At 35.3% G+C, this 16479-nt stretch overlaps 2 protein-coding genes across 3 annotated transcripts; one reads left to right on the top strand and one right to left on the bottom strand.

Moving 5' to 3' along the window:
• The first annotated feature begins 7029 nt into the window (after positions 1-7029).
• On the top strand, positions 7030-10219 carry LOC107804864 (shikimate O-hydroxycinnamoyltransferase-like). The gene is made up of 2 exons (XM_016628801.2): positions 7030-7670; positions 9161-10219. The coding sequence occupies exons 1-2, from the start codon at positions 7254-7256 to the stop codon at positions 10046-10048; spliced, it is 1305 nt and encodes a 434-aa protein (XP_016484287.1). The 5' UTR covers positions 7030-7253; the 3' UTR covers positions 10049-10219.
• Positions 10220-12677: 2458 nt separating this feature from the next.
• Positions 12678-15781, bottom strand: LOC107804863 (uncharacterized). 2 transcript variants are annotated; one of them, XM_016628799.2, is made up of 4 exons: positions 14964-15781; positions 14014-14084; positions 13202-13712; positions 12678-13108 (listed from the first exon to the last, which is right to left on the bottom strand). In XM_016628799.2, exons 1-4 carry the CDS (start codon positions 15078-15080, stop codon positions 12917-12919), a joined length of 891 nt encoding a protein of 296 aa, XP_016484285.1. In that variant the 5' UTR covers positions 15081-15781; the 3' UTR covers positions 12678-12916. The 2 variants fall into 2 exon arrangements, with proteins under 2 accessions (XP_016484285.1, XP_016484286.1); XM_016628800.2 differs by having other exon boundaries at positions 12678-13125; positions 14964-15777.
• Between the last annotated feature and the right edge of the window lie 698 nt (positions 15782-16479).

The raw sequence follows: 16479 nt of genomic DNA, 5'->3' as shown, positions 1-16479 counted from the left end.
TCATTTTGTTTTATTGTTCTAGAGCCATAAAACTGGAATTCCATCCGATTTTCAGATTTTCGTGTGCTATACCCAGAAGTACACTAAGAAAGAATGGAACCACTGGAGAGTCATCTGCAATTCACACTTGGGCAAAGACGATTGACATTGGAAGCGGAACACGAACCTATTTCCTAGCCCACGTCATCTGCATGCATCCGGGCGACCGGACCCGAATCGCCTAAAATTTTGCCGGCCATAAAAAATGACCTAAGGGACAATAACCACTACTTCGCCATGATCGTTCCTCAATTTTTGCCGTTTTAGGGCCATAAAATTAGAATTTTTCCTGATTCCCAGATTTTCGTGTGCTATAGCCCACGCTATCTACATGCATCTGGACGACTGGAGCCAAATCGCCAAAAAATTTATCGGCCCATAAAAATCGACCTAAGGAAAATAGCCATCGCTTTGCCATGACCATTCCTCATTATTTGATGTTTTAGGGCCATAAAACTAAAATTCTGCCTGATTCCCAAATTTTCGTGTGCTATAGCCCATGCTATCTGCATGCATCCATGCGACCAGACCCGTATCGCCTAAAATTTTGCCCGGCCATCAAAAATGACCTAAGAAATAAAAGCCTTCGGTTTGCCATGACCATTCCTTGTTTTGGCATTTTAGGGCCATAAAACTAGGATTCTACCAGATTCCCAAATTTTCCTATGCTATAGCTCACATCATCTGCATGCATCCGGGCGAACGAACCTGAATCGCTGAAATTTTGCCGGCCCATCAAAAATGACCTAAGGAACAATAGCCATCGCTTCGCCATGACCGTTCCTCGTTCTTTGGCGTTTAGGGCCATAAAATAGGAATTTCGTCATATTTCTAGATTTTCGTGTGCTATAGCCCACACCATCTTCATGCATCCAGACGACCGGATTCGAATCCCCTAAAATTTTACTGACCCATAAATAATGACCTAAGAAACAATTGTCATCATTTTGCCATGACCGTTCCTCTATTTTTGGCATTTAGGGCCATAAAACTGACCCGATGCCCAGATTTTCGTATGCTATAGTCCAAGCCATTTGCATGCATACAGGCGACTTAACCCGAATTGCCTAAATTTTGTCGGCACATCAAAAACGACCTAAGGAACAATAGTCACCGCTTCGCCATGACCGTTCCTCATTTTTAGCATCTTAGGGCCATAAAAATATAATTCCGCCCTATTCCCAGATTTTCGAGTGCTATAGCCCAAGCCATCTACATGCATCTAGGCGACTTGACCCGAATCGCCTAAAATTTTGTCGGCCCATAAAAAATGACCTTAGGAACAATAGCCACCGCTTGGCCATGGTTGTTCCTCGTTTTTGGCATCTTAGGGCCATAAAAATAGAATTACGCCCAATTCCTAGATTTTCGGGTGTTATAGCCCATGCTATCTACATGCATCTAGACGACCGGATCCGAAACGCTTAAAAAATTTTCGGCCCATAAAAAATGACCTAAGGAACAATAGCCAACACGTCGCCATGGCAGTTCCTGATTTTTTGGCGTTTTAGGGTCATAATACTAGAATTTCGGTCGATTCGCAGATTTTCGTGTGCTATAGCCAATGTCATCTGCATGCATCCAGGCGATCGGACCCGAATCGTCTAAAATTTTATCGGCCCATAAAAAATGACCTAAGGAATAATAGCGATCACTTCACCATGACAGTTCCTTGTTTTGTGGCATTTTAGGGCCATAAAATTGGAATCAACCCGATTCCTAGATTTCGAGTGCTATAGCCTATGCCATATGCATGTATACGGGCGACCGGACCCGAATCGCCAATAATTTTGCCGTCCCATAAAAAATGACCTAAGAAACAATAGCCATCGCTTCGCCATGACCTTTCCTCGGTTTATTAATGTTTTAGGGCCGTAAAACTGGAATTCCGATCGATTCCTATATTTTTGTGTGCTATAACCCACACGATCTGTATGCATCCGGGCGATCGGATCTGAACCGCCTAAAATTTTGTCATACCATCAAAAATGACCTAAGGAACAATAGCCATCGTCTCGCCATACGTTCCTTATTTTTTGGCATTTTAGATCCATAAACCTGGAATTCCGCCAATCAGATTTTCATGTGCTATAATCCATGCCATCTATATGCATCCGGGCGACCGGACCTGAATCACCTAAAATTTTACCAAACCATCAAAAACGACCTAAGGAACAATAGTCATCGCTTCGCCCTAAATGTTCCTCATTTTTTGGCGTTTTAGAGCCATAAAACTGAAATTTCGCCTGATTCTCAAATTTTCATGACCTATGCCATCTGCTATAGCCCATGCCTAATTTTTTGGCATTTTAGGGCCATAAAACTGAAATTTCGCCCGATTCTCATATTTTCATGTGTTATAACCCACACCATCTACATGCATCCGGGCGACCAAACCCGAATCGCCTAAAAATAATTTGGCCTATAAAAAATGACCTATGGAACAATAACCATCAGTTCGCCATGATCGTTCTTCGATTTTGACGTTTTAGGGTCATAAAACTAGAATTCCTCTCGAATCCCAGATTTTCGTGTAGTATAACCCACGCCATCTGCATGCATCCGAGTGACCGGACGAGAATCATCTAAAAAAAATTCGGCCCATCAAAAATGACATAATGAACAATAGCCATCGCTTTGCCATGACCATTCCTCATTTTTTTGGTATTTTAGGGCCATAAAACAAGAATTCTGCCTGATTCCTAATTTTTCGTGTGCTATAGCCCACGCCATCTCCATGCATCTGGGCGACCGGACTCGGATTGCCTAAAATTTTTCCAACTCTTAAAAAACGAACTAAAGAACAATAGCCATTGCTACTCCATGACCATTCCTCGTTCTTTTGGTGTTTTAGGGCCAAAAAACTTGAATTTCACGTGATTCCGAGATTTTCGTGTGCTATAGCCTACGCTATTTGCATGCATCCGGGCGACAGGACCTGAATCGCCTAAAATTTTGCTGACCCGTCAAAAATGACCTAAGGAACAATAGTCATCGCTTCCCCATGATCGTTTCTCGTTTTTGGCGTTTTAGGGCCATAAAACTGGAATTCTACCTGATTCCCAGATTTTCGTGTGATATAGCTCAGACCATCTGCATGCATCTGGGCGACCAGACCCAAATTGTAGCAACCCCTTTGGGAGGGTGCTACTACAAAAAAAAGTTAATTTACTACTTACAATGTTCAAAAAATATTAATCTAAAAATACATTCATATTAATTTAGTAGCGGAAATAGGCTCATGTGATAAAGAGGCAAAGTGCAATATTTTTGTTTTATAAAATACACTTCGTAAAATTTCTTAAATGAAATACAATGTCAAAGTATCAAAATAATGTGATTCAATAGCCATCGCTTCACCATGACCGTTCCTTGTTTTTTGTCGTTTTAGGGCCATGCACATTGTGTAGATTATAGCACACAAAAATTCGGAAATCGTCATGAATTCCTGTTTTATGGCCATGAAACGCCAAAAAACGAGGAACAGTTATGGTGAAGCGATGACTGTTTTTCATTAGGTCATTTTTGATGGGCCGACAAAATTTTAGGCGATTCGAAGTCGGTTGCCTGAGTTCATGCAGATTGTGTGGACTGTAGCACACGAAAATTCAAAAATCATGTTGAATTCTTGTTTTATGACCCTAAAATATCAAAAACAAGTAACGGTTAAGCAATGACTATTGTTCTTTAGGTTGTTTCTGATGGGCCTGCAAAATTTTGGGCGATTCGGAGCCGGTCGCCCGAGTTTATGCACACGAAAATTCGGAATTCGTCCTGAATTCTCGTTTCGTGGTCCTAAAACGCCAAAAAGCGAGGAACGGATGGCGAAGCGATGAGTATTGTTTATTAGGTCGTTTTTAATGGGCCCATTAAAGTTTAGGCAATTCAAAGCCGGTAACACGAGTTCATGCAGATGACGTGGACTATATAGCACACGAAAAATCAAAATCGCACTGAATTCATATTTTATGGACCTAAAATGCCAAAAAATGAGGAACGGTCATGGCGATGCAATGACTATTGTTCATTTTGTCGTTTCTGATGGGCCCGCAAAATTTTAGAGGATTCGAAGTCGGGCTGAATTCTTGTTTTATGGTCCTAAAACACCAAAAAATGAGGAACAATCATGGCGAAGTGATGACTATTGTTCATTAAATCTTTTCTGATGGGCCCGCAAAATTTTAGGCGATTCGGAGTCGGTCGCCCGAGTTCATGCAGATGGCGTGGACTATAAGCACACGAAAAATCGGAAATCGTGTTGATTTACTATTTTATGGCCCTAGAACGTCAAAAAATGAGGAATGATCATGGCGAGACAATGCTTATTGTTCATTAGGCCGTTTCTAATGGACCTGCAAAATCAATCTTTGCTAGCTTAATATGAGAAATTACTTAATATGAATAGGTTAAAGTTGCTAGCTTAAAAACTTTTGTTGTAGCAAAAAGGCATATATATGCAAAGTTCATACAATGCAGTTCTAGAGTTTAAGCTGGAAATTAACTTGCAAAACAAAAGGGTAAGAAAAAAAATAACACGTAAACCATATCATAATCTAGAGAAGTATTACAAACAACACAGGAACGTAACCTCGAATAATTTGCATGAGTTTAATTACCAAATATTTGGATGCAGCACTACTCTCAATAAATTAAAACATCACAATACATTGAATCTATATCTTTCATTTAAAAATTTTCCACAAGTCTTAACTATTTCAAATATCGGACAAGATGTTATATATTGAATACTATATTTGTATCTTTGAGTTATCAACCTAATATTTGAGCATATATAATACGAGATGAACAAATCGACAATACGAGAAACACATATATTATGATATATATTGATAAGGAAAAATAAAAGAGAAGAGGTTGGTGAGAATCGAAGAGATATAGGTAGTTGGGTTTTTGATAAGTAGGTGATAGTGGTAGTTTTAATTGAGTAAAATACAAAATCCAAGACTTTAGTAGTTGTGCATTTTATTTTGTAGTATCCCACCTACAGCAAAAATGAAAGTGATGGGCTATTCTTATCTTCATTTTTAGCTTACAATTATTCCTTTTCAAAGTTGGCAAATGGCAAGTCATGAATGCCAATGGATTAATTATACATATTCGATCAAGTTTAGAAAACCTATCAACGTGGAATATGGCAGAGAAGTTTCGGATTTGAACCTTGAATATAAAGTTACATTTGTTACAAACAGCACTTTATCTCTAATATAAGACTTTTCTGCGCGAATCCGTATTTAGTCAGACTTGTCCAAATATATATGACATAAACCTAATGTATAATTTTCACACTCATATCTACGGTAATTTTCACTTTGACACCTTAAGGTCTGGATAATTGACACTTAGCCCCTTAATGAATATCCATAACTTAGTAAAAAGGAGGAATTAACTTTTCTATAATTTAGGGGTTCATTCATTAGGGTTAAAAAGGGTGGGTTCATGATTGTTGTCATCCACATATTTTTCTTTTCGTTTTTTTTAAAATTATTTTGTCATCCACATAATTTTTCCTTTTTTTCTTACTTAACCAACTTTTTATTACTTCTTTCGTTTCATTTTATTGTCTTACATTAAATTGACACAAAATTTAAGAATATAAAAAAAGACTTTAAAATTTTGTAGGTTTAAATTAAATATGTGTGCATAATATATTAAAAATATTGTGATCTTAAATATGTCATGTTAATGGCACTGAGATAAAAATTTATACAAGAGCATTCAAAAGTAGCAATTTTTGAACCTCCTTTACTACCTTACTAGAATTTTCTCTTATGTCAAGTAAATTCAACAATTTATATATAACCAAAATAATTATTTTTTCTCTATTTGTATCGAATATTTTTGCTTATGTAGGTCTATTATTCTTGTAAGTGATTATTATTAAGGGCAAAATGAGAATATTAAAATTAAAAACTTAAAGCGGACATTCTTTTTAAATCAAATATAATTAAAAGACGAAATAAGAGACATAAATTGAAAGGGAAAGAATATATGATCTTATTATAGTTAGGTCATTGGCTCGTGTGGTTCTAACTTCTCCAACGTTGTCCTCCTAAGGAACGCACCTTTTATTCTTCGCTTTTGACATAAGTCTTATAAAATTATAAAACAATAGATAAAGACAAGAATATTGCAATTAAAAGTATATAGACTAATTGACTATTTCTCTATCCTTTCTTTTTAATTTCTTTCTATTTTTGTACTAAAAGACTGTTGGTATTTTAACGAACCTTAGACTTTGACTTTCCAAATAGCTTTTATTATATAGTAGCAATAATAGAAAAGCAACAACTGTATACCATTTTTTAGGACTCCTTTGCTTTCCCGGGTAAGAAAAAATAATTTTACAGTAATTACAAAAAAAATTATAATAAATTTTGTATAACTAAAGTAATAGTAATATATTTAGTTTTACATATAGAACTCAGCAACATTATATACTTGCCTCCGTACTAGTTTTGTTTTAATTTGATTTGACACAAGTTTAAAGATGTAATAGAAGATTTTTGAATCGTCTGATCCTAAATCAAAGATGTATATAATATATCAAAAACATTAAGTATAAAACAACAATGTTGAAATTAAAATCTACTGAATATATATAAATGTGATAATCTTTTTGAAGATTAAAAAATAAAATAAGACACATAAAGGGAAAATTCTATATATGTAGTAAAAAAAATTATTTCTATTCTATTTGTGTTGTATATAGTTTCAACGAAGAATCTTCATTGCATGTAACTTCGGCTTCTTCCACTCATTCATTCCAAGTAAGTTACAATCGATTATATGAATTTTCACTAACTATATAGCTCCATTTAAACGCAAAAAAAGGACCACTAGTAGGTCATCAAAATTACTAGAAGACAACAAGGCATCCATAAGAAAAATAATACATTATAATAGTGAACAATCATAATATAATGAAATATTTCAGGCTATAAATATTCCTCCTCATTGAGCCAAAGATTCATCTTCATCTCTCTTTTGTAAGGAGTGCTAGAGTCTAATACTTTTTCTCTTTGCCTTGAAAAAATTCACACGTGGCCACCCGCTTTTCTAAAATAAGGGAAAATCTGTTGCTTACTGCTCATAGGAATATCCGATCCGTACTGTAGTCAAGTCGTTCGCCTATCTTTCTGATCTCCTTTTCTTCTTTCTATCAGATTTTTGGCTTTGTTCCAGTAAGAATTAAGATGAGGATCAATATTAAGGAATCAATAATGGTAAAACCATCAAAGCCAACTCCTTCAAAAAGACTATGGAACTCAAATTTGGATGTAATAGTGGGAAGAATTCATCTTTTGACAGTGTATTTCTACAAACCAAATGGAACTTCTCCAAATTTCTTTGATTTTAGAATTATGAAGGAGGCTTTAAGCAATGTTTTAGTTTCATTTTATCCAATGGCTGGGAGATTGGCTAAGGATAATGAAAAAGAAAGAATTGAGATAAATTGTAATGGAGAAGGGGTTCTTTTTATTGAAGCTGAAATTGATGCTTTTATTGATGATTTTGGCGATTTTATTCCAAGTTTGGAGATCAAGAAGATGTTAATTCCTAGTGTTGATACTTCTGGTGACATCTCTTCTTTTCCACTTGTCATATTTCAGGTACTCTATATATTCTATATTACATGCCTTTTTTGAGTTATAATAATTAAATATTTTTGTTCTTTTCTCTATTTTATTTTGTCTTAGATATATAAGATTATTGGTTTCAAGATCTGCATGCTACAATTGCACAAAAAAAAGGTGATTTTTTTTGTTTTATTATATGTGATGGTGTTTAATTGATTGCTAAATTTAAGAAATAAAGTAGTAGTGTATATACTTTTGGCGCGTACCATATTTCGGCACATATCAAAAGTTAAAGGCGGATGTGTATTATTAATAATTGGTTCAATTAAATTCAGTAATTTTAATATAAAACATCAAATTTTAAATTCATGATTTCAAAAGTACAACATATTTGAATGTTTTAGAATTGAACTCGTCAAGTTAAAATAATGGATTCGACTTTACCAAAAGCACCATTAAAATGTATGATCTTGACATATCATGACAATTATGTCGATATATGAGCATGTTATTGAACATAAAATACAAATATTAAAGTTAAAAAGTTCTCAAACAAATTTTTTTTTTTTGAACAGATTAAAAAGAAAAAAATATCATATATAATGGAATAAAGAATAACTAAATTCTCAAAATTTTCTTACCTTCTTAAGTTCTTAACTTAATGCCTTAAGGGACGTGTTTTCACTTTTCATGTTTTCTGGTTGTTTTTCTATTTATTTTGTGATCTTTTGCATAAACACAGTGAGTTAATTTAACTTGTGTCTCTTAGTTTAAAAGAAATTTATACTACCAGATTACTTTTATATGTACGTTACAATAAATAACATGTCTGGTTTTCAATATTACCTATACGTTATAATAAATAACATATTTTGTTTTCGTGATTACAAATCTCAATTTTTATGAAAGGTTGCTTGTAATTATTTTTTACGTGTAAAATTTATTTACGGCCTCTTTTTTGTTGACAGATATCACCTGTTAAAGTTAGTGGATTAGATTTTTTTCATTTATTTCACTTTACGTAACAGGAAATTCAACCTTTCTTTCTTCAATGTCTCATTCTTCCATTATGGGAAAAACTACCTCCAAGCTTTTCCTCTTAATTTTATGTACTATTATGTCTATTAGCCTACGTGTCTTTTTGCGTTCCCTAATTCTAGAGTGGTTGTTATTTGTACTCGTCATTTTGTCAGTATTGTTCATTTCATTTTCAATGAAAAAATAATTAAACAAACCTCAAGAAAACAAAAATCACTAATTTGGTGTTAACTGCTTTAAATTAAGTTTTTATCCGGAAGTAAAAAAGGTAAAGCGTTCTCTATCAAAATATTTTTCATTTCTAAAGGTCAAACACAATACATCTGATTAAAATGTATTACAACCATATCATCATATCCTCACGTGGTGAATGAATTCGAACCCGTAATGTACGTAAGTTGTGACTTTAATTTCTGGTTATCACTATGTTGTTCCCTTAGGACCATTGTTAATTAACTCTAGCTATTAATTTGATTTTTATTTAGGTAACTCGTTTCAAGTGTGGTGGAATCTCCTTAGGGTGTGGCGTTTTCCATACATTATCTGACGGCATTTCATCCCTTCATTTCATCAACACATGGTCGGAAGTTGCCCGAGGCGTCTCCGTCGCCGTCTCACCGTTCATCGACCGGTCCCTCCTTCATGCACGGGACCCACCAACCCCCGCTTATAAACACGTCGAGTATCATTCTCCTCCGGCCCTAAAATCATCGTCAAAAAACGTTCATGATCAAGTTAGCGGTTCAAAATCCAGTACCAAAGCCATGTTTAAGATCACAAGTGACCAACTGACCCTACTCAAGACGAAGTCAAAACACGAGGGTAGTACATATGAAATACTCGCGGCCCATATATGGCGATGCACGTGCAAAACACGTGTCCTAGACGATGACCAATTGACAAAGTTACATGTTGCTACAGATGGTAGGTCAAGACTTTTTCCTCCTTTACCACCAGGCTACTTAGGAAATGTTGTTTTCACAGCTACACCAATTGCCAAATCTGGTGAAATTTTATCAGAGCCATTGATGAACACAGCTCAAAGAATTCATAGCGCGTTAGCAAGAATGGACGACGAATACTTAAGATCAGCGATAGATTATCTCGAATTACAGACAGATTTATCTAAATTAATCCGAGGACCGACGTATTTTGCTAGTCCTAATCTTAATATTAACAGTTGGACTAGGTTGCCTGTTCATGATTCAGATTTTGGATGGGGAAAACCAATTCATATGGGACCTGCTTGTATTTTGTATGAAGGGACAGTTTACATATTGCCAAGTCCAAGTAATGACAAGAACTTGAGGTTGGCTGTGTGTTTAGATGCTGACCATATGCCACTTTTTGAGAAGTACTTGTATGAATTTTGAAAAATTCAGCCTTTGAAAAAATTTCTAGGACAGTGCTGCATGAATTGATTATCTTGATGATCTATGTATCGTTCCGATTTTATTGAATGTCCTGATGGAACGGGGAATGATTATTTCTCGATGTTGGTGATTTGAAGGTTCTAATAGATTCGTACGATGATTTTGGACTTATTCGTATGTTTGGTTCAGCCTTTGAAAAAGTTCTCGAAGAATGGTGCATGAATTAATGATCTATGTATCGTTCCAGTTTTATCGAATGTCCCTGATGGAATGGGGCATGATTATCTCTACGTGTGTTGTGTGGTTGGATTAGATATGTAACTTTTATTGGGTTTTTTTTGTTGTTGTTCGGGGGTTGTGGGGTTTGGGGGGGGGGGGGGGGGGTTAAGTTGTTAGTTTTTCCAAATTCTTTCTGATGAATTGATCATGTAGTTGCTAATGTCTAAGGTTACTCTTTGGGGGGGGGGGTTAAGTTGTTAGTTTTTCCAAATTCTTTCTGATGAATTGATCATGTAGTTGCTAATGTCTAAGGTTACTCCTTATATCTTGTAATAATGCATGTTTTTCAATTGCCTCTTTGGTGTAAAAATGGAAAAAGAATGCAGCATTAAACTTTGAGATGTTGATAAAGCAAACATAAAATAAGATATGCAAAAGAAAAGGAAAAAGAACATGTATATAGTTGCGTTGTAGTCTTGTAGAATTCGTCAATCAAATACTTACTACAACCCAAAGGAGTTTGAGAATGAATAGTGTCAGCAAATATTTACTCAAATATAACCAAACCCCTCTATAACAACCTCGTTTGCTCCAATATTTTTTGGTTCCTATATTGAAATGTTATTATAGAGGACATATATTATAACATAATAATCGATTCCGAAAAAACATAACTTTTAGGGTGTGTTTGGTATGAAGGAAAATATTTTTCGGAAAACGTTTTCCAATTTTTCCATGTTTGGTTGGGTTAAATGTTTTGGAAAACATTTTACTCATGAACTCATTTTTTAAAATTGAAGGAAAATGTTTTTCCTACCAAAAGAGAGAAAATATTTTTCAAAATTCTTTTTCAACTTTTCCACCCTACCCCCACCAACACACCTACCCACCCCACCCCCACCCTAAATAAAAATATTATTAATAGTACTTTCTTTTCATGTTATAGATAGTTTTTTTTTATTTCAACAAATGAGTATTTTTTTTTCATGATAAAAGTATTTTTTTTATTTTAACAAAAAAAGTATTTTCTTTTCATGATGTAAAAAAAGTATTTTTCTTCATTTCAACAAAATGAGCATTTTCTTTTCATGATGTAGAAAAAGTATTTTCTTTTATTCCAATAAAATGATTACTTTATTTTCATATTGTAGAAAGAGTACTTTCTTTTAAACCAAAAAAATAATATTTTCTTTATAGTAATGGAACATAAATTTCAATGTTGTTTTACGTAAAAATGTAAAGCAACACATTAGTTCCTTTGGGTTTGTGTGAATTTTTAGAAGAATAATTAAATTGTTGAAAAAAATAGAGTCTTAAAAACGTTGGGTATTTGGGGGAGGGAAGCAAGGAAACAAGGGGACTTGGGGGAAAGGGATGAGGAGGGTAGCATAAAAAAATATTTTCTACTGTTTAACCAAACACTTAAAAATATTTTCCGAAAAATATTTTCACTCACCAACCAAATAAGGGAAAATAAGTGATAAAACATGAAAACATTTTCCTTCATACCAAACAAATCCTTATAGTGAATGACTTTTATATGTGATGATATTATAAAGAGGTTTGATTGTATTTAATTATCCAATCTATTTTTTCTAATGACGGTGGTCCCGAACCAGCTTGCGCACACCTGCAATATGAACTTCATGGTCTTCCTCCTTCATAGGCTGAAAATACACCATTGGACTCCAATCACAAGGATCATTCTCATAAGCACTTGTCCATATACAAGGATCATTCTCATAAGCACTTGTCCTTTCAAACACCATCTAAAACCCAGATAAATAAGTGAAGTTCATGCAGTTCTTGTCTATAGGAGCAACTAGAAAACAACCTTGACAATTGGCCAATATCATTTCAATAAAAAGAGCTTTCATTTTCTTTTCAGCTTCCAAAAACAAGCTCTTCCATTAGAGTAGGATTGCTTCTGGATAATTGAAAAATATTCATTAGATAATACCAGGGGAGCATTGGCGTAACCGGTAAAGTTATTATCATGTGACCAGGAGGTCACGGGTTCGAGCAGGGAAAACAGCCTCTTGCAGAAATGTAGGGTAAGGCTGCGTACAATAAACCCTTGTGGTCCGGCCCTTCCCCAGACCCCGCGCATAGCGGGAGCTTAGTACACCAGGCTGCCCTTTACTACCATCTTAGGCGCTCAAATTCATCTACCTCACATCCCATTCTCCTTTTCCTGCACCAGGTGGTATCAGAACTAATCTCAAGGAACCTGTTTGAAGAGCTCGTCTCGACGATGATGAGAATCCAAAAAGAACTTAGTAAACTATTCCAGGCAGCAGAAGTGGAGAAAGAATAACAAAGTACACCTAAGTTTGAGTTCCCATGTCATCAATATGGAATCCAACAAACAGAGAAAACCAAATCCCTTGCTTGTACAGAAAACTGCTGAAGAACATATGATATTTTATGTAGAGAACGAATTATACTGACTATATCTCGTTGCTCGCAATCAACATATAGTGTGTGCACGTATTACATGTATAAGAACTTCCTTTACACAAAAAAAGGAAAAGCATAAGCCTACATGTCAACCGAACAATTGACCTAGTAATGCTAGTTCAAGTTCAACAATGCTCAGCGCTCGATCAAACTTTTCTTACCATGTTTAACTGAATAGTTAAAGACAGGTCAAACCCGCAAAGCAACAGGGTCTTGCCATGATAATTTTCGCTTTCCCACCTGAGAAGTGCCTTCTCCAACATTTCTGCAAATCAATAACTTCAAATCATTGTGCTGATCATCATTGGGGTTTCGGATAATTCTCCTTGACTCCTCAAACTGCACCTGCTCAAAATTTTCTTGTGTTTCCTCTTCCCCCATCTGTAAAATTAGAAAGTCTAGAGGTAAATGATGTAAGACGTATAACTCACAAAATAAATGAGAAGTGTACTAGATGTTTATTTTGATACTTACCGAGATTTCATTCAAATCGAAGACTGGAGCACGAGTAGGCAATGCAGCTTCTTTGCCACTATGATCAGTTTCCTGATTTAAATCAAAAGCAGGTGTGCTGCTCCTCCATAAGACAGCACAGTTCGCTATGTATAATCTCTCGTTCTGCTTCAAATCAACAGCTAAAGCTCCTTTTCGGGGTGGAACATCCTTTCCACTATATACTCTTGCTTTAGGGTTCAAACCTAAAACTGCATTATGCAAAACATCATCTTTTCCATCGCCTAATTTGTGCTTTTGCCTCACGTGAATATCAGGTGTCTTCTTGGAAGCGACCTGTATCCTTCCGTTCTGTTTCGGGCCAGGAAGTGGGGTCAGTTTGTTTAGCTTGGCCTCCTTTTTGCTGTAGACTTTATCCTTCAACCTGTTTTTGCCGTAAATTTCTGGATTTGGCATTGGTACTAGCTGTTGCCCTTGTGGACGACTTAAGGACTTCAACTGCAATAGATACACGCGCCTCTGGCGTAAGAAACTGCACAATTATGCGGAGAAAAACTGCACTTAGATTCAAATACTAGAAAAGAAACTCAAGCGTTTTGAAAAACACTGGAATCAGCATATACATTATCAATTGAATGAATACTAAGATGCTGAAGATAATAGCTCTTAACATAATTACCAGCAGATTCTTTTTCCTTAATTATATTATCCAAGATTATATAGTTTCGAAGACTAAGGCCGAAATACTGAATTCAAGAAAATCTTTACTTAAATTAAATGAAACTATATCAAGTAAATATGAAAACGTTTTTTATAAAGTTAAACAAACTTACCGAATTTCAGCTAGTAATCTTAGTTTCCTCAGTTTTGAATCCTCCAATTTGTGCCTCATGCCATCAGTTTCCTGTATATTGTAGGTTACATGTAAAGCAAACTGATTAATCACAAATACACATTACTTTTATTTTACTCAATTCCAAAATCTAAAACAGCTTTCTATCATCTTGCAGTTCAAAGTATAGCATGACTATAATGGAAACAAGCTAAGAATTGTTGCCCCAAGGCATTTACTCTAGTGGTAACACTGCAGAGCATGATGTGTGGGTTAGACCCATGTTACTAATTCGAATCCCACCATACACAAAAGCTTGTATTTAAGTGGGTGTGAGAGTTAGGCGCATGTCTCGGGTCCGAATCCTACCATAGAAAATTGTTGCCCCGAGCACTTTGGTCTAGTAGTGTGATGTGTGAGTTAGATGCACGTCACGGGTTTGAATCCTACCATAGACAAAAACTCGTATTTAAGTGTGTGCGTGTGAGTTGGGCACACGTGGGTTTGAATCCTACCACAGACAAAAGCTCGTATTTAAGCGGTGAAGGGCCGAGGGACGCCCTAATCTATCCAGTTTCACCAGACCTCTTGGACATCGGAATTTCTGATTACAAAAAGAAGCTAAAACTTGTTCTAGAGAGAACTCCTAATAACTTCTGAGGACAAAAGCACAAATAGATTTAACCAATGGAGACACTAAATCATGGCAAAAGCCTCAATAAGGGAGAGCTAAAAGGGTAACTTTTATCCAAAAATTGAACAAAGAGACAGCAAATAACAACTCTATGGATCATTAACATGATACAGATCAAACACCAAACATGTTCCTACACCAAAAGTCATCAAATTAAGCAAGGGAAAAAAACACAACAAAAACCACTAATAAAAGAAAAGGCACAGATCTTCAAAACAAAAGTATCAAACAACCCCAAGAAAAGATTATTTTTTTACCTTGTGGAGCTCTTGATAGTCCTGAAATAGTGTCTGATGCTTCAACCTAGCCTTTGTGTCTTCAAAAACACCATAAGATGATGATTCTAAAGACACCCTTTTCATTTTCTTAGACATCAGATCACAAAAAGATCAGATCTTGGAAAATATGAAGAAGAGGCAAGCCGGGCGGCGGCAGAAGAGAGAGAAAAGAGAGGAAACAATAATAATACAACAAATAAAAGGAGTAGTAATAAGGAAAGAAAGGAAAAGAGAGAGGTGGTCTTGACAAAGAAAGACAAACCCCAAAAAGCCCACATAAATGGAGAAGAAAAATATAGTAGTAATACATTGCTGTTTTTGTTTTTAGTGTGTGTGAAGTGATGAAAGATTGGATCTTTTTAGGGGTGTTGCAGAAGGGTATTTATGGAAAGATTGTGTCTTTATGGTTAAATGGTGTGTATATGAGGTGGGTTTTTAGTTAACAGGACATATGAATACTTCTCCTCTTTGGTTATATAAATTTTGGTCCAGCTGGGCCATTACAGAGAAGAAAAAAGAGTTGATTTTTGAGTTGATTTTTGGTGGGCGGGTGTGTTTTCTTCTTACATCTTCCTTTGTGACCTCTGCTGAAGATAGGAACAAGGAAAAGGATAAATACATTTAGTACAGACATAGTACTAATATATAGTTATAAAACTTATAGCAGACATAGACATACATAAAAGAAGAAAAGGGCAAGTGTGATGACTCAATGATATGGTTTTTTGGAGAGAGAAAGAGGGTATTTTTCTAAAGAGAGAGAAAAATGGACTGTGTGTGTAGCCATGAATTTTTCTGAAAAAAGGAAAGAGAAAAAAGAGAAATTTTGCAGTTGTTGGTAGTGCCTTGTTTTTTGAGACCTCCTTATGTGAAAGTACTATTTTGACCTTACCTTTTTAGAGTCCTCTTCATAATTTTTTTGAACTCTTTCAGGTTTCAAGATTCATCAATTATTATCACTAGCCGTTGGAAACCATGCTTGTGAAGATTTCTTAATTTAGTCAGCCATTAAAATTGTAAGTATTATTGTGGCCTAAGCTAGTAATTGTCCTACATTATTGAGGCTGTTTCAACATAATATGTTGATAGGAATTAAGGACAGTATTGTTTTCTTAATCAAAAAATTTAAGGTTCTAGTCTTAATACGAAGCACTTTGTTTACAAGAATTTTATATAATATGAATCTGAATTTGTTGAGGCAGTAAATTTTTTATATGGAGTGATTAAGAAAATATATGCAGATTGGGGGAACAGTCTATTCTATACCTAACTTCTGTTATACATATTGTGTGACACCATTCATAGCCCCTACCTGTCTTAGATCTCAGAATCACTGCTATGCCAAGAGATGTCAATTCTTTTACCAGATGATCCGATCTATATTTTGAAGCGGAACAGATTATTAGTTACATTCCTAAACTATTCGTGGTCTTAATTACTCCCGAACTTGATATTTTGAGAGTCATTAACTCCTGGACGTTGATGTGGCAAAGAG

Source organism: Nicotiana tabacum, chromosome 21 (genome assembly GCF_000715075.1).
Source record: "Nicotiana tabacum cultivar K326 chromosome 21, ASM71507v2, whole genome shotgun sequence".
NCBI lineage: Eukaryota > Viridiplantae > Streptophyta > Magnoliopsida > Solanales > Solanaceae > Nicotiana > Nicotiana tabacum.
This window is presented reverse-complemented; position numbering and strand designations above follow the sequence as displayed.